Source organism: Hyla sarda, chromosome 6 (genome assembly GCF_029499605.1).
Source record: "Hyla sarda isolate aHylSar1 chromosome 6, aHylSar1.hap1, whole genome shotgun sequence".
NCBI lineage: Eukaryota > Metazoa > Chordata > Amphibia > Anura > Hylidae > Hyla > Hyla sarda.
In genome coordinates this window covers 65,988,379-66,010,998 of record NC_079194.1, presented here as the reverse complement: position 1 = coordinate 66,010,998, position 22,620 = coordinate 65,988,379, and the positions used below count along the sequence as shown (strand labels likewise).

Below are 22,620 nucleotides of genomic sequence, written 5' to 3'. Positions count from 1 at the left end.
TTATAATGCAATTTCTCCCGACTACGGAGATACCCCATATGTGGGCGCAAAGTGCTCTGGGGGTGCACAACAAGGCCCAGAAGGGAGAGTGCACCATTTACATTTGAGGTGATTTGCACAGGGGTGGCTGATTGTTACAGCGGTTTGACCAACGCAAAAAAAAAAAAAAAAACACATGTGACCCCATTTCGGAAACTACACCCTTCACGGGATGTAATGAGGGGTGTAGTGAGAATTTACACCCCACTGGTATCTGACAGATCTTTGGAACAGTGGGCTGTGCAAATAAAATTTTTTTTACAGCCCACTGTTCCAAAGTTCTGACAGACACCAGTGGGGGGTAAATGCTCACTGTACCCCTTGTTACGTTCCTCAAGGGGTCTAGTTTCCAAAATGGTATGCCATGTTGGGGTTATTTTGCTCTCCTGGCACCATAGGGGCTTCCTAAATGCGACATGCCCCGAGCAAAATTTGCTCTCCAAAAGCCAAATATGACTCCTTCTCTTCTGAGCATTGTAGTTTGCCCGTAGTGCACTTCAGGTCCACTTATGGCGTACCTTCATACTCAGAAGAGATGGGGTTACAAATTTTGGGGGGTATTTTCTGCTATTAACCCTTGCAAAAATGTGAAATTTGGGGGGAAACACACATTTTAGTGAAAAAATATATATATTTTTTTTACATATGCAAAAGTCGTGAAACCCCTGTGGGGTATTAAGGCTCACTTTATTCCTTGTTACGTTCCTCAAGGGGTCTAGTTTGCAAAATGGTATGCCATGTGAGGGTTTTTTGCTGTTGTGGCACCATAGGGGCTTCCTAAATGCGACATGCCCCCCGACCAAAATTTGCTCTCCAAAAGCCAAATATGACTCCTTCTCTTCTGAGCATTGTAGTTCGCCCGTAGTGCACTTCAGATCTACTTATGGGGTACCTTCATACTCAGGAGAGATGGGGTTACAAATTTTGTGGGGTATTTTCTGCTATGAACCCTTGCAAAAATGTGAAATTTGGGGGGAAACACACATTTTAGTGAAAAAATATATATATATTTTTACATATGCAAAAGTCGTGAAACACCTGTGGGGTATTAAGGTTCACTTTACCCCTTGTTACGTTCCCCAAGGGGTCTAGTTTCCAAAATGGTATGGCATGTGGGGATTTTTTGCTGTTCTGGTACCATAGGGGCTTCCTAAATGCAACATGCCCCCCAAAAACCATTTCAGAAAAACATACTCTCCAAAATCCCCTTGTCGCTCCTTTGCTTCTGAGCCCTCTACTGCGCCCGCCGAACACTTTTCATGGACATATGAGGTATGTCCTTACTCGAGAGAAATTGGGCTACAAATATAAGTATACATTTTCTCCTTTTACCCCTTGTAAAAATTCAAAAATTGGGTCTACAAGAACATGCGAGTGTAAAAAATGAAGATGGTGAATTTTCTCCTTCACTTTGCTGCTATTCCTGTGAAACACCTAAAGGGTTAAAACGCTGACTGAATGTCATTTTGAATACTTTGGGGGGTACAGTTTTTATAATGGGGTCATTTGTGGGGTATTTCTAATATGAAGACCCTTCAAATCCACTTCAAACCTGAACTGGTCCCTGAAAAATAGTGACTTTGAAAATTTTGTGAAAAATTGGAAAATTGCTGCTTAACTTTGAAGCCCTCTGGTGTCTTCCAAAAGTAAAAACACGTCAATTTTATGATGCAAACATAAAGTAGACATATTGTATTTGTGAAAAAATTTTTTTTTATTTGGAATATCCATTTTCCTTACAAGCAGAGAGCTTCAAAGTTAGAAAAATGCTAAATTTTCAATTTTTTCAGCAAATTTTTGAATTTTTCACTAAGAAACGATGCAAGTATCGACAAACTTTTACCAATAACATAAAGTAGAATATGTCATGAAAAAACAATCTCAGAATCAGAATGATAGGTAAAAGCATTCCAGAGTTATTAATGTTTAAAGTGACAGTGGTCAGATGTTCAAAAAACGCTCCGGTCCTAAGGTGTAAAATGGCCTGGTCCTTAAGGGATTAATGTTTCATACTGTATTTTTAAATGTATGTCTTTGATATATTTTAAATAAAATCAACATTTTACATGATTGGTTCTTTTTGTTGGTGTATACATGTATGTCTTGGCGTGAACTAATTGTGGCATCTTTATGATAGCCGGTTTATTATTGGAGGTACAAAGTTTAAAGACACGTGAAATCCCATTTGTGCATATGATGGAAAAGTGAATAAAAATTGACTATGAAAAGGGAAGAAAAAAGGGGAATCATAGTACATAAGGCCCATAGGATCCCCATTGCAACTTGCACATTCAGACAGTGTAGCATAAAAAGGTTTTCAAGCATCCCTGCCATACGGGTTGGAACAGATAAGATAATTTGACAGCTGCACGTCACAGCTCTGTGCGAGTGAGGTCTGACCTGTTCAGTGCTAAACCAATAAAGTGGCTTGTTTTACACATCATTTGGGCGCTCCTCGGTAATTGTGCCTGATTTTTAAAGCAACGTTACAGTACTTTACTCACTTTTGCCCACACACTGAAAACACTTAAAATTTGCCAGTATTTGATTATCCCCTTCATTGAGCTTAAGCTAAGTAATTTAGGGCATAAAGTTGATTACCCAATCCACTAATCAGTGAAAACCTATAATCTGCCCCATTATTTTTGATTGCAAATTTATACTTTGGCTGAGAAGTTTCTCACTTAATTGTGTTTTCCTCCTTCCCTTGAGATTACAATTAAGAATTTGTTTTTAAATTGGAGAATCGCTCATACGTGTAGTGCAGGAAATACTTAAGTTTGGCTACAGCAAGACTCTAAGAGAAGAACACAAAGATGCACAGCGAAGGCCAGGACAAGGGGTGAGTGGAGTGGTTGGCCATCTAAGGAGGCTTTAAAGGTATCATGGAAAGTATCATGAAAAAATTATCCCCTATAGAAAGGATAGGGAATAAGTTTTAGATCGTGGGGGGGGGGGGGGTCCGAGCGCCGGGGCCCCCATGATCTCCTGTTTAGAGCCCTGGCTCTCCTTCACAGCGGCACGTCACGACCGCCACCAGAAGCGGGGGCCGCCACGCCCCCTCTATATAGTTCTATGGGAGAGCCGAAGATTGCCGAATGAAAAGTGGTGGATAAAATCCAGGAAAACAGGAATTACCATACGGCGCTTTTACTCCTTGGACAGATGCAGGCCTGCATCTGTCCAAGGAGTAAAAGCGCCGTATGGTAATTCCTGTTTTCCTGGATTTTATCCACCACTTTTCATTGCCCATCCAGCGACCGAGAGGAACCTGGAAAGGAAACCGTGGCTGCTGACCTCCATTTCTTCCTGCAAGTCTATATGCCTGCTGAGGTGTTGTGCTCTTAGCACAACACGATGTGGTAAGCCTTCAATTTTTGTGCACATTGAAGCCACTCTGCTATACCGTCCACACTAGGAGCGCACCTTGTTGTTTTTTGTCTTTTTCACATGAAGATTGCCGAATGGCTCTCCCATTGGGTAATAAGGAGGGGGCATGCCAGCCCCCACTTTGGGTGGGGGTCGTGATGTGCCGTTGTGAAGGAGAACCAGGGCTCTAAACAGGAGATCACGTGGGGCCCCAGCACTCGGACCCACCACAATCTAAAACATATCCCGTATCCTTAGGATAGGAGATGTTTTTTTTCATGAAAGTTGTCCTTTATATTTAGGGGAACGTTTTATGTGTAAAAAATTATGCCTTTAAAGGGGTACTCCGGTGGAAAACATTTTTCTAATTCACTTGTGCAAGAAAGTTAAACAGATTTGTAAATTACTTTTATTTAAAAATATTAATCCAGCTGCTGTATAATACAGAGGAAGTTCTTTTCTTTTTTAATGTCTTTTCTGTCTGACCACAGTGCTCTCTGCTGACACCTCTGTTCATTTTAGGAACTGTCCAGAGCAGGAGCAAATCCCAATAACAATCCTCTCCTGCTCTGGACAGTTCCTGTCATGGACAGAGGTATCAGCAGAGAGCACTGTGGTGAGACAGAAAGGAAATTCAAAAAGAAAAAACTTCCACTGTATTATACAGCAGCTGATAAGTACTGGAAGGATTTAGATTTTTAAATAGAAGTACAGTGACCCCCTGACCTACGATGGCCCTGACATATGATAATTTCAACATGTGATGGCCTCTCAGAGGCCATCGCGTGTTGAAGGCAGCATCAACATACGATGCTTTTGTATGTCGGGGCCATTGCATAAACGGCTATCCGGCAGCGCAGACTGCTTCAGCTGCCGTCAGATAGCCATTTACGGTGCCCCGTGTGCTGAGGTGATGATGACTTACATGTCCTCGGGGCTCCGGAGCGTCCTCTTTGGCATCCCCTGCATCGCCGGTGCTCTCCTTCGTCGTCATCACGTTGCCGCGCATGCCGTCCCGTCATCCAATAGGAGCGGCGTGCGTAGTGACGTGATGGCGGCGATGGAGAGCGAGGATCCCGGGGAAGCAGAGACGTCCGGAGCGTCGGGGACGTGGCGACAGCGATGGAGGGCGACATCCAGGGCATCGGTGACGGTCCGGAGCGGCGGGGACAGGTGAGTATAACTTCCTATTCTTTCCATTGCACGGATCCCTCAACATACGATGGTTTCAACAAACGATGGTTCATTTGGAACGGATTACCATCGTATGTTGAGGAACCACTGTAATTTACAAATCTATTCAACTTTCTGGCACCAGTTGATTTAAAAAAAATGTTTTCCACCGGAGTACCCCTTTAAATTTTTGTAACACCAATTGACCCCATGTTTGAGCGGCTGATAATGCTGTAGTTCAGTATCTCTCAATCAGGGAAACACTGCTGCAGGTGCTTAGATACAATGAATACCATTTAGAAAACCATGGCCAATACACCACTCCTATCATGGATGGCCTAGTCCAGTGTTTCCTAAGCGAGGTCCTCAAGACCCCCCCCCCCCCCCCACACACACACCAACAAGTCATGTTTTCAGGATTTCCTTAGTCTTTCACAGGTGATTTAACTGTGGTGATGCCAGATTCCCGAACCATAATAACCTGTTGGGGGGTCTTTAGGACCGTGCTTGAGAAACACTGGTCTAGTCACTTGTACAGTTTTCATGTAGGTGTCTATACAAATGTGACATGGGACCTGAACAGTAGTCCTGAGAGTGAGAAATTAAAGTGTTACTGTCATTAGTAAGAACATTTAAATAAATGCTTAAATCATAGTTACATAGTTACATAGTTACATAGTTAGTACGGTCGAAAAAAGACATATGTCCATCAAGTTCAACCAGGGAATTAAGGGGTAGGGGTGTGGCGCGATATTGGGGAAGGGATGAGATTTTATATTTCTTCATAAGCATTAATCTTATTTTGTTCCAGGAATGTATCTAATCCTGTTTTAAAGCTGTTAATTGTTCCTGCTGTGACCAGTTCCTGAGGTAGACTGTTCCATAAGTTCACAGTTCTCATGGTAAAGAAGGCGTGTCGCCCCTTGAGACTAAACTTTTTCTTCTCCAGACGGAGGGAGTGCCCCCTCGTCCTTTGGGGGGGTTTAACCTGGAACAGTTTTTGTCCATATTTTTTGTATGGGCCATTAATATACTTATATACGTTTATCATATCCCCCCTTAAATGTCTCTTCTCAAGACTAAACAATTGTAACTCCTTTAATCGCTCCTCATAGCTAAGATGTTCCATTCCCCATATTAGTTTAGTCGCGCGTCTCTGCACCCTTTCCAACTCCGCAGTGTCCCTTTTATGGACAGGTGCCCAAAACTGAACAGCATATTCCAGGTGAGGCCGTACCAATGCTTTATAAAGGGGGAGTATTATGTCCCTGTCCCTTGAGTCCATGCCTCTTTTGATACATGACAATATCCTGCCGGCTTTGGAAGCAGCAGCCTGACATTGCATGCTATTCTGTAGTCTGTGATCTACAAGTACACCCAGATCCTTCTCTACCAGTGACTCTGCCAGTTTAATCCCCCCTAAGACATACGACGCATGCAGGTTATTAGTACCCAGATGCATAACTTTACATTTATCCACATTGAACCTCATTTGCCAAGTGGATGCCCAGACACTTAGTCTATCCAAGTCATCTTGTAACTTATGCACATCCTCTATAGACTGTACTGTGCTACAAAGCTTGGTGTCATCTGCAAAGATAGAAACAGAGCTGTTAATACCATCCTCTATATCATTAATAAATAAATTAAACAACAGCGGGCCCAGTACAGAACCTTGGGGTACACCACTAATAACCGGGGACCAATCAGAGTACGAATCATTGACCACCACTCTCTGGGTACGATCCATGAGCCAGTGTTCAATCCAGTTACAAACTAAAATTTCCAAACCCAAAGACCTTAACTTACCTGTCAGACGTCTATGAGGGACAGTATCAAATGCTTTAGCAAAATCCAGAAACACTATATCCACAGCCATTCCTCTGTCAAGGCTTCTACTCACCTCTTCATAAAAGCAAATTAGATTGGTTTGACAACTTATTGCTCTTTTAACATCATGTGTCAGCCATGTAGGATTTAGTTTTAATCGTTTATATTTGTGCCCTAAGACATGTATGTATAATAATATGCATGTGTTAATATGTGAAATACCTTTTGATCTATGTATTACTGTGAAAAATCAGGAATAAAAAAACAGAGCTACAATCTTTCAAAAACTACTCCGTCTGTCTCCAGGTTGGGTGTGGTTCTGCACCTCAGTTTCATTGAAGTGAATGGAGTCAAGTTGTAAAACCACACCAAACCTGGAGACAGACGTGGAGCTGTTATTTAAGGAAATTAGCTATGTTTATCTATTCCTTGAAAACCTCTTTAAAGATTGCAAGCTGCCTGCATCTTGTCTGTGCTCTGAGGAACAGAATGGAGAAAACCACACCTTCCTCCCACCTCCCCTCAGATATTTTGGTCCTTTTTTTTTTTTTTTTTTGAAGGACCAAAAAGGCTGGATTTTCAAGGTTTGTTTGCAAAATTAAAAAGACAGAGACCCCCTAGTGGCCATTTTTAAACCCTTTTTTCACATCTTTAGCAATCCTCTTTTTTAATGAAGTGTATTAGGAAAATGCTTAGTTTTTAATGGAAGTATTAACTGGAAAAAAGTTGATTCTAATGAAATTAACGCTTTAAACTTTGAACTTTCAATTTGGGTTTCTCCCGGATGTTCCATTATGGAGAGCTGCATCACAGTACCACATGTAAACAAAAAAAGATCCCTTGCTATAAAAATAAGAATCAAATGATTGGCTGCAAAGCTGAAGATATAACCAGAAAACAATAGAAGGAGAACCTTCAGTATAGAGACTAGAGATGAGCGAACTTTTCAAAAATTCGTTACGTGCCTTGAGGGGTGTAGTTTCCGAAATAGTATGCCATGTGTTTTTCTTTTGCTGTTCTGGCACCATAGGGGCTTCCTAAATGCGACATGCCCCCAAAAACCATTTCAGCAAAACTCAGTCTCCAAAATCCCATTGTTGCTCCTTCCCTTCTGAGCCCTCTACAGCTCCCGCCGAACACTTGACATACACATATGAGGTATTTCCATACTCGAGAGAAAATGGGTTACAGATTTTGGGGGGCTTTTTCTCCTTTCACCCTTTGTAAAATTTCAAAAACTGGGTCTACAAGAACATGCGAGTGTAAAAAATTAAGATTTTGAATTTTCTCCTTCACTTTGCTGCTATTCCTGTGAAACACCTAAAGGGTTAACAAACTTACTGAATGTCATTTTGAATACTTTTAGGGGTGCAGTTTTTATAATTGGGTAATTTATGGGGCATTTCTAATATGAAGGCCCTTCAAATCCACTTTAAAACTGAACTGGCCCCTAAAAAATTCCGATTTTGAAAATTTTGTGAAAAATTGGAAAATTGCTTCTGAACTTTTAAGCCCTCTGATGTTTTCCAAAAGTAAAAACATGTCAACTTTATGATGCAAACATAAAGTAGACATATTGTACATATTGAATCAAAATATTATTTATTTAAAATGTTTATTTTCCTTACAAGTAGAGAGCTTCAAAGTTAGAAAAATGCAAAATTTTCAATTTTTTCATCAAATTTTGGAATTTTTCACCAAGAAATGATGCAAGTATCGACAAAAATTTACCACTAACATAAAGTAGAATATGTCACGAAAAAACAATCTCGGAATCAGAATGAAAAGTAAAAGCATCCCAGAGTTAATGCTTAAAGTGACAGTGGTCAGAATTGCAAAAAATGCTCCCGTCCTTAGGGTTATAATGGGCTCCGTCCCCAAGGAGTTAAAAAAGGCTATTTCTAGCCTACATACAGCCTCTATAGGGGTATAGAACACTTTGCTGTGTTCTAAAACGCATATGGAGTGTGCTGGGTTAGTGAAATAATACTGTTATTCAGAATAACATGCAGATTACCGGCATCGCTCTTAGAATCACTGCCGCACAGCAGCACAATGACAGAGCCTGGTGGTGGCATCAGTGTCAGGAGACCATATAGTGACTGAATGACAGTGTGGAGGTGTTGGCAGCATGAGGAGACCATATAGTGGCTGAATGACAGAATGGAGGTGTTGGCAGCATGAGGACACCATATAGTGGCTGAATGACACAGCTTGGATGAAGCTGAAGCATGAGGAAACCATATAGTGACTATGGGGCAGCGGCGCCGATAGCCAGAGGGAGAGAAGGGGCTGCCAACACCTCCATTCTGTGTCATTCAGCCACTATGTGGTCTCCTCATGCTTCAGCTTCATCCAAGCTGTGTCATTCAGCCACTATATGGTGTCCTCATGCTGCCAACACCTCCACACTGTGCCATTCAGCCACTATATGGTGTCCTCATGCTGCCAACACCTCCATTCTGTGTCATTCAGCCACTATATGTGTCCTCATGCTTCAGCCTCATCCAAGCTGTGTCATTCAGCCAGGGGGAGAGAAGGGGCAGCGGCACCGATTGAAGGGAGAGAAGCGGCGTCAGCAGGGCTCTAGACCCCAGGACAGGCAGGGGCAGAGGAGCCGGCAGGTCCCTGCTCCTGCAAAAGCCGCTGCAGTTCATTGATTTAAAGCACCCGCGACTTATCGGCGCATAACACGCAGATAGACTTTAGGTAAGTGTTCACACTGGTGTGGTTCTCTGTGGTGGCCATTGTTTATGTGATGCTTTGTATGTGGGGTGGGGTGGTGTGGCCCAAAGCCAGGGGCGTGGTCAGGCAGCAGTGGGGCTGCCTGGCCACTTGGTCATTCCCCCTGTGGACATGGTGTCTTGGAGCAGGCGCTATGCCAGTGTTAGGTTAGGGACCCACTCTGACTTGACGTGGCGAGTGGGCTCGTACTTTTTGATCAAAATGTATACTAACAACCTGTTAGTTTTTTAAATTATGCTGAGAAGCAAGTAGATCAAAATACAAATGGTGGATGTGTGGCTGTGTTTCTCTATTTGTGTTGTAAAATCTGTTATTACAGCCTGCCACTGCCACATATTATAGTATTGCTGTGTAGAATAGAAAACAATCAAAAATATATAGTTTAAGTTTATGGAAAAATTTGGAGAAGATCATGGGAGAGATTTATCAAAACTTGTGTAGAGGAAAAGAGGAACCCTTGTCCATAACAACCAATCAGATTGCTTCTTTAATTTTTAAATTGACAGAGTATTATAGAGAAGTTATGTGAATTTAGAGAAACTATTGTTTTTAATGCTAATATGTCCTGTATAAAATGGAATTTACATTTATTTGTATAAACCTGTCAAGCAACTTATTCAGTTTTTAATTAAATAGTTTCTATATATTAAAAATGCAATTCTCTATTTCTTCCATTGTGTTACATTAGGATAATGGTCCCACCTGTAGGTCGTAGCTTATACATGTTCTGGGACGCAGGAAAGAACATTCGGAATTGTATGCGTTGTGCTTTTTCACGCTCTAATTTCAGCCTTCGTCCATCTCTAAGCAGATCAAGGATATGTCTGGATTGTTGACGCACATGAAATCCTGTAGAGAAAAATATATTTCTATGTTTCTTTCACTGTATTTTCCAGTAGCTAGTCATGCCCATCACCACCAATTCTAAGGCAAGTTTTACCAATTAAGCTGAATTTTTTTGGCTAACACACAATGGTCAGAATCAGGTTTGTCCGTGTCACAAGGCTTTACAATTGTGCCCGGCATAAAATGTCACGGCACCGAATCGTTTGCTGGGAGCAGGGAAAAAGTAGAAAATATCATGCACTTTAGGATTGGTTTTACTTTTCCCAAATTCCTACCCATATAAAAAGTTGAAAAAAGCGTGAACCCCCTCTGATCACAAAAATTTAGCTTCCCAAGTGCCCCTTGTAAACTGAGTGACAATGCACTCGGATGACCACTGCTCTATTTACTGCTATGGGATTGATGATGTTGAATTCTTTGTCCAGCAGAGAACTTGTGCTCATTCATTGGGGAGGAACTCAGGACTACATTATAGTAATATGTGGGGATTTCAGTGGTGGGGCCTTCAGGAATCAGACATTTAATCTATTTTCAGGGAAACCCCCTTAAAGGGGTACTCCTCCCCTAGACATCTTATCCCCTACAAAAAAGGATAGGTGATTAGATGTATGATTGCTGGGGTCACGCTGCTGGGAAGCCCTGCGATCTCCCTGCTGCATCACGTGTTCGTTTAGAGTGTAGGGTGCAGCGCCAGAGGCTTGTGACGTCATGGCCACGCCCCCTCATTGCAAGTCTATGGGAGGGTGCATGACGCCCCCTCACATAGACTTGCATTGAGGGGGCATGGGTGTGACGTCACGAACGAGACATGACCGTGATGTCACGAGCCTCCGCCCCGCATCGCCAGTCATCCGGCATGGAGCAAAGTTTGCTCCGTGCACCAGATGTCTGGGGTGCCTCAGCCGAGATCGCAGGATTCCCCAGTGGTGGGACACTCGTGATCAGACATCTTATCCTCTATCCTTTGCAGTTAGTGTGAAACTGTCAGATATAATACACCTCAGTACAGTCAAAAATACATTCATAAATATATCTTCAATTAAGGGTTAACTCACACAAACTGCTTCTACAGCTCTCTGTACTTGCATGAATAGAAACGAATTTTCAATTGCAGAAATGTCTGCCTTATGTAAATGTACCCTTGTGGATTCATGTTGTATGTATCTGTAATAGAATATCCAAAGCAGTCTATGGGTCCATACGCTACCTTCTGTGTGCTTTGACCGTGGAACCCTAAAAGGATTAGCCCCATTATCATTAAATGGAGCTTTTCTATGCGGGTGCTGAATCTCCAGTTTCAGAAATCTCCGGGTTTCCGGGACTGGGGACATGATGTCACGCTACGCCCCCTCCATTCATATCTGTGGGAGGGGTGTGGCGGCCGTCACGCCCCCTCCTATAGACATGAATGGAGGGGGCATGACGTGACGTCACGTCCCCAGTCCCAGAAACCCGGAGGTTTCCGAAACTGGAGATTTAGCACCCGCATAGAATGCGGGTGCTACAGGGAGATAACGGGGGGGTCTCAGCAGCGGGCCCCCCGCGATCAGACACCTGATAAGATGTCTTTGGCCGGAATACCCCTTTAACTGACTGCTTTAGCTGCAAAACATTGGTAGATTTGATAAAGGTTTAGCTGTGGAATCTACAAATACATCTCCATTAATGCCTGAATGTGTGAATGGAGGCTCCCAATATGTTCCTTAAAGGGGTTATCCAGGAATATAAAAACACTGCTAACTTCTTTCAAAAACAACTCCACGTCTGTCCTCAGGTTGTGTGTGGTATTACAGCTTGGCTCCATTCACTTCAGTGGAATTGAGCTGCAGAACCACACCCAACTCCCAGCTCTGTTTTTCTGTTCCTGAATATCCCCATTATTAAAATGATTCTGACCTGTGTCCGGCATGTGATTAAATAGCAAATTAAAACAAATAGACTTGAATCCTACCTTGGTCCTTTCCAGCTTTGTCTACGTATGTAAAATCTTTCAGCAGCCAAATATCATAGGCTTTTTCATGACAATATACAATAACTTGTCTTGATCCATTTTTGATTAAGTAATCCAACAAGACTAAAGATTTGTAGACGTGGCGCCAGTTTTTCCTGCTGTCATTCAGCCTCTGCCCTAGTACTTGCATAATTTCTGACAGTGAGTCAGTGTGGTATGACATTTTGGCGATCTCCGCCATCAGACTTCCAGATGTACCCCAGGGATCATTTGACGTAGCTTCCCTAACCTTGACCTGCACCTCCGAATATTGCATGAGAAAATTCTTCAGTTTTGTTCGTAAGGGCATTGTAAAAAGAGTCAGAGCTAATTTCGGTTGTTTATTCCTGCGTCTAGTGTACAGATATTGGATGAAAAAATTTGAAAAGTATTAAAAAAATAGTGTTCATTAGATATATAATATGACTTAAAATTCTGAATTGTTAGATTCTACATATTCCATCATACAATTTTTATTGGGTTGACTTTTCTATAAACTATGAAAGGTCAAATATAAATTAGTGGTCAGTTTATGCATTGGTGCCTAAAACCTAGACAGCTAAATTCACCTCCTTTCACTTGTTTTACTCAGTTTGTCAATTTTTACCCTGTATCGCATCATATATTTTACATGGTGTAAAGATAAGTTAAATCACTGGCTGAGGCGGCTCATCTTTGCCATTAGTTTGCACCTTTTTATACTTGGTATCGCCATGTGCAGAAATTCTGACTATTTCAATATAATGTTATAAAATGTGTGGTGAGGGTGTGATGAGTGCAGATGGAATTACACTAGGGGCAGATGGCATTAACCCCTTGTATTCGTGATGCACGGTGTGGTTTAACCGCTTCACCACCAGAAGGTAGGCCGCTGGATCCTGGACGAGGCACGGGGGTAAATAATGACTCCAAGTTACGGAACAATGGCATCTTTACTGAGTCAGACAGATGTAACAGCCTGTACAGCTTGGCTAGGCCCACAGAGGTGACCAGTGACCTCTGAGACCACAGGGCTTGCTGAAACTTATGGCGGACTGGGACTGAGACTGACTATACCCCGTTTGTAGCTTACCAGGTTTAGTAAGCCTTGGACCTGGGGGGTAGTGGACTTGTGGATCCGTGGCTGTGTGGTAGACTAGGCCTCTTTTGGACTCCAGACACTCTCTGACAGGACTTGATCTTACTGCAACTCAGCTAAGCAGAAAGAGAGTGAACAGAGGCTCCACCCAGGGCTTATATGGGGGAGACTCTGGAGGGGTCCCATAAGTCACCCTGTAGGTCACATATCACTGGTACCTTCCCTGGTTACAATCATAGGACAACAGGTCTTAAAGGCATAACACATTTTGTATACAATGCATTACATAACATAGGCACTTAGGATTCATTATCCAAGACACAGGTGCAGGGGGGCCCCAGGGGTCAAATAATGGAGTCTGCCTGACAGGGTAGCTAGGGTACAGGGGTGAAACTGGTAAAACTACAGATCATGCCGTGAAAATGAGCCCCTGCACAGCTCTGTGGAAGAGAAAATTAAAAACTGACATGTATTTCAAATTCAGCGCCTAAATGACAAAACCAATATCAACCTTTAAGGGGTGACCCCCTTGCGGGGTAAACCCTTACTAGAAACCCCCCTTAAGAATTTGTCTCTTTATTGGTACTAATGTTAAAAACTACCCTTATAAACACACACACAGTTAAAATGGGTTGTAATGGGAGGGGATAACTCCTCCTGGCTCCTGTAATACTGTTTGTGTTTTGTCAGTATCGTATTGTGCACTTGTATCTGTACACTAATGGTGATATATGCATTTCTGCATTGTTGTTAACTCCAGTGACTACTCGCTGTATTAAAATATGGCTAGCCTCCCCGACGTTTTGCTGAATAAATCAGCTTTATCAAGGGCTGTGAGGCTAAGGCTTGATTAGCCTCACAGCCCTTGACAAAGCTGATTTATTCAGTGAAACGTTGGGGAGGCTAGCCATGTTTTATTACAGGGAGTAGTCACTAGAGTTAACAACAATGTAGAAATGCATATATAACCATTAGTGCACAGATACAAGTGCACAATACGATACTGAGAAAATACAAACAGTATTACAGGAGCCAGGAGGAGTTATCCCCTCCCATTACAACCCATTGACACCGCTGATAATTTTAACTGTGTGTGTTTATAAGGGTAGTTTTTAACATAAGTACCAATAAAGAGACAAATTTTTAAGAGGGGTTTCTAGCAAGGGTTTACCCCGCAAGGGGGTCACCCCTTAAAGGTTGATATTGATTTTTTGCCTTGGAACCTTCAGGGATCTTTTTTGTTTCGTTCTCCCCACTCGGCACCTGCATTGTGAGACGCAGCTTCCCGCTTTGTCTCTATAGCAGCCATCTCCAGCGCAAGACCCAACGCCATAGAATAGCATTATAGCATTTGCAATGGAGACAGCTGTTATAGGGATAGAGTGGGAAGCTAAGTCTCATATGAACGGTGATACCCCATGGGGACCATGTCGCCAAATTTGTAATACATGTCAATTTGAAAAATGTAATTTATGAAATTTTCAGAGATTGCTTTAAAGGGATACTCTAGGGAATTGAACTTATCTGGCACTTATCCCCTATCAACAGATTGGGGGGGAGGAGTATGACCACTAGGACCTTCTGTAATCTCTTTTAGGGGCCCCGGCTACTTACCTGTCCCCGGTGTGTTCCGGCCTCCACCTTCCTGGATGAGAGTGGCATCCTGCTCAGCCAATCACTGGCTTGGACAGAGCAACGCTGCCACCAGTTACTGGCTGAGAGGGCCGTCACTTGCTCTTGGCCAGGAAGGTGAAGGCCGGAGCACACCGAGGACAGGTAAGTAGCTGTTGCTCGTACAGGAAATTGCGTGATCAGAAGCCGGGGCCTGTACAGGAAATCAGACACTTAACCCCTATCCTGTGGAGGAAACAAGGAAGTGATCAGATCCATCGACCAGAAGAACAGTACATGTAAGGAGGTCATTTACCTAAAAACAACATATTTGTCCTCCTTTACATATATGTATGTAGTGTGCATCTAATTTTACCAACTTTGGTGGGGCGACCCCATTTAAGGGGTTAGTAATAAAGTTTTGTACACAATGGGGCAGATTTATGGTGTCATCTAAAAGACAGACTAACTGTCGCCTGTCGCAACCAATTACAGCTCAGCTTTTATTTTTCAAAACTGAATATGAAGTGAAAGGTGAGCTGTGATTAGTTGCCATGGGCAACAGAGAGTCTTTCTCTATCATGTATTTTGTTACATGATAACAAAATAACATATTCCTATAGAGATATTATTAATAGTGTAAAACAGTGGTCTCCAAACTGTGGATCTCCAGATGTCACAAAACTACAACTCTCAGCATGCCCGGTCAGCCGTTTTGCAAAATCTGGAGGTCCACAGTTTGGGGATCACTGGTGTTAGTTATATGAGGGAGATTAATCAAAACCTGTGCAAAGGAAAAGTTGCCCAGTTGCCCATAGCAACCAATCAGATCGCTTCTTTCATTTTGCAGAGGCCTTGTTGAAAATGAAAGTAGTGATCGGAATGGTTGCTATGGGCAACTAGACAACTTTTCCTTTGCACAGGTTTTGATAAATCTGCCCCATGACTATTACCCACCTGTTAGAGCTAGGGGATGAGGTGACAGTTACTTAGCCACCATTTCTAACTGCACGATCAACTGTCAGACGGCGCCATTAGGTAAACTGAAGCCACGTCTAGGGCTACACAATGGCGCCTTTGACATACAACGTTTTTACTTTGCAACATACAATGGGGAAGATTTAACAAAGCTGGTATTGAAGAAAAAGTGGACAGGTTGCCATAACAACCAATCGAATTTCGAGTTTCTAAAGCATTTTGGGACATGTCAGCAGTGACGGCAGCCTATGGACAACTGTTTTTTTCCCCCTTTTATTTCCTTTTTATTACATTTCTAAACAGATTTCGACCAGGTGCTTCCAGTATATGGCAGCTGTCAGATTCTGCTTGTTTCTACTACAGCCATGCAGTATTTCTAATATCATTGCTAAAAAGACATAAAGAAATCGATGTGACATAAAAAAATGAATAAATGTGTGTGTGTGTGTGTGTATATATATATATATATATATATATATATATATATATATATACACACACAGTGGTCCCTCAACATACAATGGTAATCCGTTCCAAATGGACCATCGTTTGTTGAGACCATCGTATGTTGAGGGATCCGTGCAATGTAAAGTAAAGGACAGTGGTCTACAACCTGCAGACCTCCAGATGTTGCAAAACTACAACACCCAGCATGCCCGGACAGCCAACGGCTGTCCGGGCATGCTGGGAGTTGTAGTTTTGCAACATCTGGAGGTCCGCAGGTTGAAGACCACTGGTATTGGAGGTTATACTCACGTATCCCCGCCGCTCCGGACCGTCACCACTGCCCTGGATGTCACCGTCCACCGCTGTCACCGCATCCCCGTGGTGTCCCCGACCCTCCGGCAAGGCCTCTGCTTCCCCGGCATCCTCGCTCTCCGTCGCAGCCATCACGTCGATACGCACGCCGCTCCTATCGGATGACGGGACGGCGTGCGCAGCGACGGGATGACGACGATGGAGAGCGCCGACGATGCAAAGGATCCAGAAGAGGACGCGCCGGAGCCCCGAGGACAGGTAAGTGATTGTCAGCGGACCACGCGGGGCACCATAAACGGCTATCCGGTGGCAGCGAAATCAGTCTGCGCTGCCGGATAGCCGTTTATGCGATGGCCCTGACATACAAAAGCATCGTATGTTGATGCTGCCTTCAACATTCGATGGCCTCCGAGAGGCCATCGTATGTTGAAATGATCGTATGTCGGGGCCATCGTAGGTCGGGGGGTCACTGTATATATATATATTGTAAACAATAAATAAAATATAACCTAAAAAACAGATGGTAACAAACATGTACACAACTTTGCTTTAAGAGTGCAGATAGTGCTTCATAGGTTACACAAAAAGAAAACAAAAAGAACAATGGCGGTGTCTACTAAGATTGGCATAGCACCGGCATCTGTTTACCTCAGTGTGTAGCTTTTCCTCTACCTATTGTCTACATTGCAATATTTAAGCCAATGGAAAGCTGTCTAACTGTATGCAGAATTGTCATTAGCTATAATAAGCTGGTTTTCTATTGGTCTAAGCTCCTTAGTGACAGTTTAAGTGGGGTGGTAAGCTACTGCAGTATTTCACATTTCAATCTAAGGGTATGTTCACACGTAGTTGAAGTTAATGGGTAGCAAAATCAGCTGCACAAAATATGTAGCAAAAATATACAGCACATCCTGTAGGTGTGAACGTACCCTAAAGGTATGTTCACGTGCCGTATTTTCCTGCATATTTTCTGCGGCTGTTTTTCCTACCCTTTGAAGTCAATGGGGGAGATTTATCAAAACCTGTCCAGAGGAAAAGTTGCCCAGTTGCCCATAGCAACCAATCAGATAATTTCTTTAATTTTTAACAAGGCCTCTGCAAAATGAAAGAAGCAATCTCATTGGTTGCCATGGGCAACTGAACCACTCTTCCTCTGCACAGGTTTTGATAAATCTCCCCCAATGTGTAGCAAAATCAGCAGCAGAAAATGTGCCGCAAGATATCCATACTGTACGTGTGAACGCAACCGTAGGGTATGTTCACAACGCGTTATTGCTTTACGTTTAACGTATATGTTTTATATAAAAAGAACGGATACTTAAAACAGATGCCATGAAGCATAATCCAATTCCCATTGACATACATTTAAAAAAATACTGACAGCTTTTTTGTTTTTTTCCATAAAGAAAAATTAAATAGACTGTTAGGCTACATTCACATGACGTTTGGGGCATACTGCAGCCGGATCGGTCAGGGGAGTTTGAAAACCAGTTGCCGCCGTATCCCTGCCAGGTCCCATTCATTTCAATGAGCCAGACAGACTCAGCAAGTGACTTGGATCATGTAATTTTCGGACAGTGTGCAATTTTTATTTTTTTGCCGGACTGAAAAGTGTAGCTGACGGTAGTTTTCAGTCCTGCAAAGAAGACTCCGTCTGGCTTATTTAAATGAATGGGGTGCAGCGGGGGGTGCAGAGGCAATCAGTTTTCAAATTCTTTCACCAGATACGGCGGCTGGATGTACGAAACGTGGTGTGGGTGCAGTCTAAAGCAGTTATTTTTATCCGGTCAGATCTTGTCAAATAAACTGACACCAGACAGACGCTATTAAAGTCAATGGGGGAGATTTATCAAAATCTGTCCGGAGGAAAAGTTGCTCAGTTGCCCATAGCAACCAATCAGCTCGCTTTTTTCATTATTAACATGGCCTCTGCAAAATGAAAGAAGCGATCTGATTGGTTGCTATGGACAACTGGGCAACTTTTCCTTTGCACAGGTTTTGATAAATCGCCCCCAATGTGATCCACCAGTATCTGTTGTGAAATTGACTGTCCGGCCCTGAACGAAGCCTCTGACACAGATGTGAGCCAAAAATACTTTAGGATTGCAGTAAATACTTGGGGATAGTGTTTAACCTGACCAATAACATGACAGAATGAAAACTATATAAAGCTGTACAATGCAGTCTGGCTCAAACAGCCAGTTTCTTAATAAACAAAAGTATATTATGAATTTGTGCCATACAGCTACATTATATGCGCCCATAGTTTTATATAGATGCATACTATACTTCTGTGTGCCATTTATTTTACTGTATATGGAATCTATGGAAAAAATGATGTTCCAATACATGCTGCATTACAGCCGTATTACCCAGGAGGAACATTTATTATGATGGTATCATACTGAGGCATATAGCCCTGTGTCACTGTACAGGGTCTGTGCATATAGCAGAGCAAGTGAGGCATGCAACTGTGGTGAGGGTGTGATGAGGGCAGATGGAATTACCCTAGGGGCAGATGGCATTAACCCCTAGTGTTCGTGACGCCAGGGCATGGTTTATCCTCTACACCACCCGAAGGTATACCGCTGGATCCTGGTATAGGCACGGGGCAAATAACGACTCTGACGCAAAGTTACGGAACAACGGCAGCCTTACTGAGTAAGTCAGACAGATGTAACAGTCTATACAGCTTAGCTAGGCCCAAGGAGGTGACCAGTGATTTCAGGGACCACAAGGCTTGCTGGGACTTATGGCGGACTTGGACAATTTGATGCAGGGCCACGCTGACTTGAGACAGATTGACTTGGACTGACATGATTGAGACTGACTATGGCAGACTTTACCCCGTTTGTAGCTTACCAGGTTTTGACTTGGACCTGGGGGGGGGGGGGGGGGGGGTAGTGGACTTGTGAATGCGTGGTAGAAGTCAGGCTTCTTTAGGACACCAGACATTCTCTCCAGACTTAGTGACCTCACTGTAGCTCAGCAAAGACTCAAAGAAAAAGAGGAAGCTTCGTCCAGCGCCCAGGGCTTATATAGGGATGACTTTGGAGGGGTCCCGTAGGTCACATGGTCACTGATACCTTCCTTGCTTACAATCACATGACAAAAGTACTTAAAGGCATAGAACAATTACGTACATTGCATTGGATAACACATACATTATTTAATTATTCAGGGCACACAGGTGAAGGGGAGGCCCAGGGGGTCACGGAATGGAGTCTGCCTGACAGGGCAGTAATGGTACAGGGGTGCTACTCCTGTACTGGGCTAACACACATTTGAGGATAAGGTCCATCAATAGAACCATACCTATATGAGACAGAGATCATGCCATTTTCAACATGGCTGGTTAGAGTAGTTCCCATAAATTCATGCAAATCTATCTTAACCCCTTAAGGACACAGCCTGGGGCATTGCTAGGTCTTGAAAAGATCTGGGGCATGGGCCATGGGCATGGCTAAGGGCAGAGCCACAAAAAGGAGGAGCCAAGGGGGTGGGGCCACCTAATGTTGCATGACCATACAAACTTTTGCTCCACGCATAGGGGTGAGAGAGAGGAGTTAGTCTTTTTGTCAGCTGATGCTACTTCAAGCCAAGAAACACAAGCGCCAATGAGGAGCATTACATTTACAGCCATAGCACGCATGTATTAGGTGAGGCCACTCTATGTTCTAAGTCAGTGTTTCCCAACCAGGGTGCCTCCAGGTGTTGCAAAACTACAACTCCCAGAATGCCTGGACAGCATTTCATCCTGGGAGTTGTAGTTTTGCAACATCTGGAGGCACCCTGGTTGGGAACCACTGTCCTAAGCCAAGGTGGGGCTCATGTGACAGCAGCGGCAGCAGGGGGTTTACATTTTTAACAGGTTCCCTACTTTTCATGACAGGCGCCCATGGTGTAGAGTGTTGCAGAAAATGATTTCAACAATAATAATAAAATATACCAATTGCCAAGTAAGGAGAAAAGCGCTAAAGATGTTGTCACCAAGTGAAACTACAACTCCCAGTACAATATAAACAGTGGTGAGGGAATGCTGGGAGTAGTTGTTTCACTAAACATAACTGTAGAATGTACAAGTGACTTTAGCAATTATGGGACACAATCAGGAGAATACAGCAGTCACAGGGGGCATCTTCTCTGAGTCAATCACAGGGGGCGTCTTTTCTTCTCTATTATCTATCATCATGATGACTTCTCCCGGCCATAACTCGTCTCCACAGAACCTGCCAGACAAATATTTTAGGCCCTTTTCTCCAGCGCAATGCTCACTTCTATACAAACCCTCCATTTGTATTTCCCCACAGTAATAGTTCCCACATATATAGCTGTAGGCCCCTGGGATAAGTAATGAAATATATGTACACAGGACCCCACCAGCAGAATAGTGAGTACAGCTCTGGAGTATAATACAGGATATAACTCATGATCAGTACAGGATAAGTAATGTAATGTATGTACACAGTGACCCCACCAGCAGAATAATGAGTACAGCTCTGGAGTATAATACAGGATATAATTCAAGATCAGTAAAGGATAAGTAATGTAATGTATGTACAGTGACCTCACGAGCAGAATAGTGAGCACAGCTCTGGAGTATAATACAGGATATAACTCATGATCAGTACAGGATAAGTAATGTAATGTATGTACACAGTGACCCCACCAGCAGAATAATGAGTACAGCTCTGGAGTATAATACAGGATATAATTCAAGATCAGTAAAGGATAAGTAATGTAATGTATGTACAGTGACCTCACGAGCAGAGTAGTGAGTACAGCTCTGGAGTGCTGACCAATTAGTTGCGGGTGTGGTCGTGCTTCAGCTGTGCTGTGTGTCTGCTGTGTCTCCTGAGCTCCAGGGAATTACCATCTGTTCCACCTGGGGCCTGCTTCCTCCTCCCCAGGGAGGGAGTGGGTTTCCAGGCATGAGTGAGGGAGGTGAGGCCCAGGCTTCTGCTCCTCGGACTAGGCCGCAGGGGAGCAGTAGAAGCCAGCAAGCGGCCGGAACATCGGAGGATTTGGGGGTGAGGCGTTCCACCAGGAGTCGCAGCAATGCTGCTCCAACTCCCCCCACAGAGGCGAGAAGCTCCAAGGTGGGATCCTCCTTGGGAAAGCTGGGTGCTGCCAGTGGAAAGCTGGGTTCGTCCGGAAGAAGGCAGAGTGCTCACGGAGGTGAAGCCGACCTCAGTGAGGAAGGCTGGGGAGTGCTGAGGACCCGGGAGTCTATTTCCACCTATACCTCCCGGGTAAAAAGTCACCTCCGTGAGTATGAAGACGCCTGTAAGGCCATCAGGAGGCTCCGAGAGGAACTGCGCTGTGCCCGTGCCAGAGCCAAGGTATCTCCTAAACGGAAAAAAACTGAGATCCAGTCAGAGATAAAAAGACTTATGGCTGACATGCAAGTTTTGGAGGAGAGGAGAGCAGCATTACTGGAGAAGAGTGGGCCATTTAAAGAAAAATTGGAAAATGAGGAGCGCTTCAGGGTGACAGAAGAAGAAAAAAATAAAAGGTTGATGGGGCTGCAACCTGAGAGCCAGGTGGATGATGCGGAGGAGATGGAGGAAGAACTACAGCCAGATCTACCTGGTGGCCTGCGGCAACAGCAGCAGGCCCCGTACAGTGGGCCCCCTGCACAGCAGCCAGCAGTATCACCTGCCGACTCAGGGGAGGACAGTGACAGCAGCTACCAGGGAGGGGCGCTAATGGCCCAGATACGTATGCTGGAATCCCCAGTGTGTCCTCAGAACCTGGTGTTTGGAGATGAGCTCCCAAATGAGGCACCTGGGGGTAAGAAGAAAAAGAAGACCAAGCCAAAGCAGCAAGAAGTGGTGAGTTACATCTACACCCCCCTCCCTGTAAATCCTGAGTCGGCCGCAGGGTCAGCTCATTGTGCAAGCCCCGTTACCCAGCCCAGCCCGTGTTCTGTGGTGGACTCGGTGCAAAGGTGCGGGGAGAGTACAGATACTAAAAGGGCGCAGAGCTCCATGCCTGTTTGCAGTAGCAGGGATGGAGCAGAGAAGGCATCGGCCGCAAGGCCGTACAGTGAGGGCGGCTCAGCGGTGGGCAGAGAGGCAGACTCCGGTGCTGTAGTTCGCTCCCCTGTGGGAGAGGGGGGTGACTCAGTGCCGGAGGTAACAAAGGGCATAACAGACACTCCTAAAAGTAAAGAAAAACGTTTATTTTGCATTGGTGCCGC

General features: G+C 43.9%; 2 protein-coding genes across 4 annotated transcripts in view; one reads left to right on the top strand and one right to left on the bottom strand.

The window, feature by feature from the left end:
• The window catches only part of ENTHD1 (ENTH domain containing 1), a 96,269-nt gene extending 81,563 nt beyond the window's left edge, over window positions 1-14,706 (bottom strand). Inside the window, exons 1-3 of the mRNA XM_056524013.1 lie at window positions 14,685-14,706; window positions 11,954-12,345; window positions 9,859-10,005 (exon numbers count right to left, since the gene is read on the bottom strand). Coding sequence (XP_056379988.1) covers window positions 9,859-10,005; window positions 11,954-12,302 — 496 coding nt within the window. The 5' untranslated portion in view covers window positions 12,303-12,345; window positions 14,685-14,706. The remainder of the gene's footprint in view (window positions 1-9,858; window positions 10,006-11,953; window positions 12,346-14,684) is intronic.
• Window positions 14,707-14,791: 85 nt separating this feature from the next.
• Window positions 14,792-22,620, top strand: part of GRAP2 (GRB2 related adaptor protein 2) — a 253,216-nt gene continuing 245,387 nt past the window's right edge. For 2 of the 3 annotated variants that reach the window (XM_056524016.1, XM_056524023.1), the window contains exon 1: window positions 14,792-14,980. The gene's annotated coding sequence lies outside the window, so the exon portion shown is untranslated. The remainder of the gene's footprint in view (window positions 14,981-22,620) is intronic. The other variant, XM_056524019.1, reaches the window with a different exon arrangement.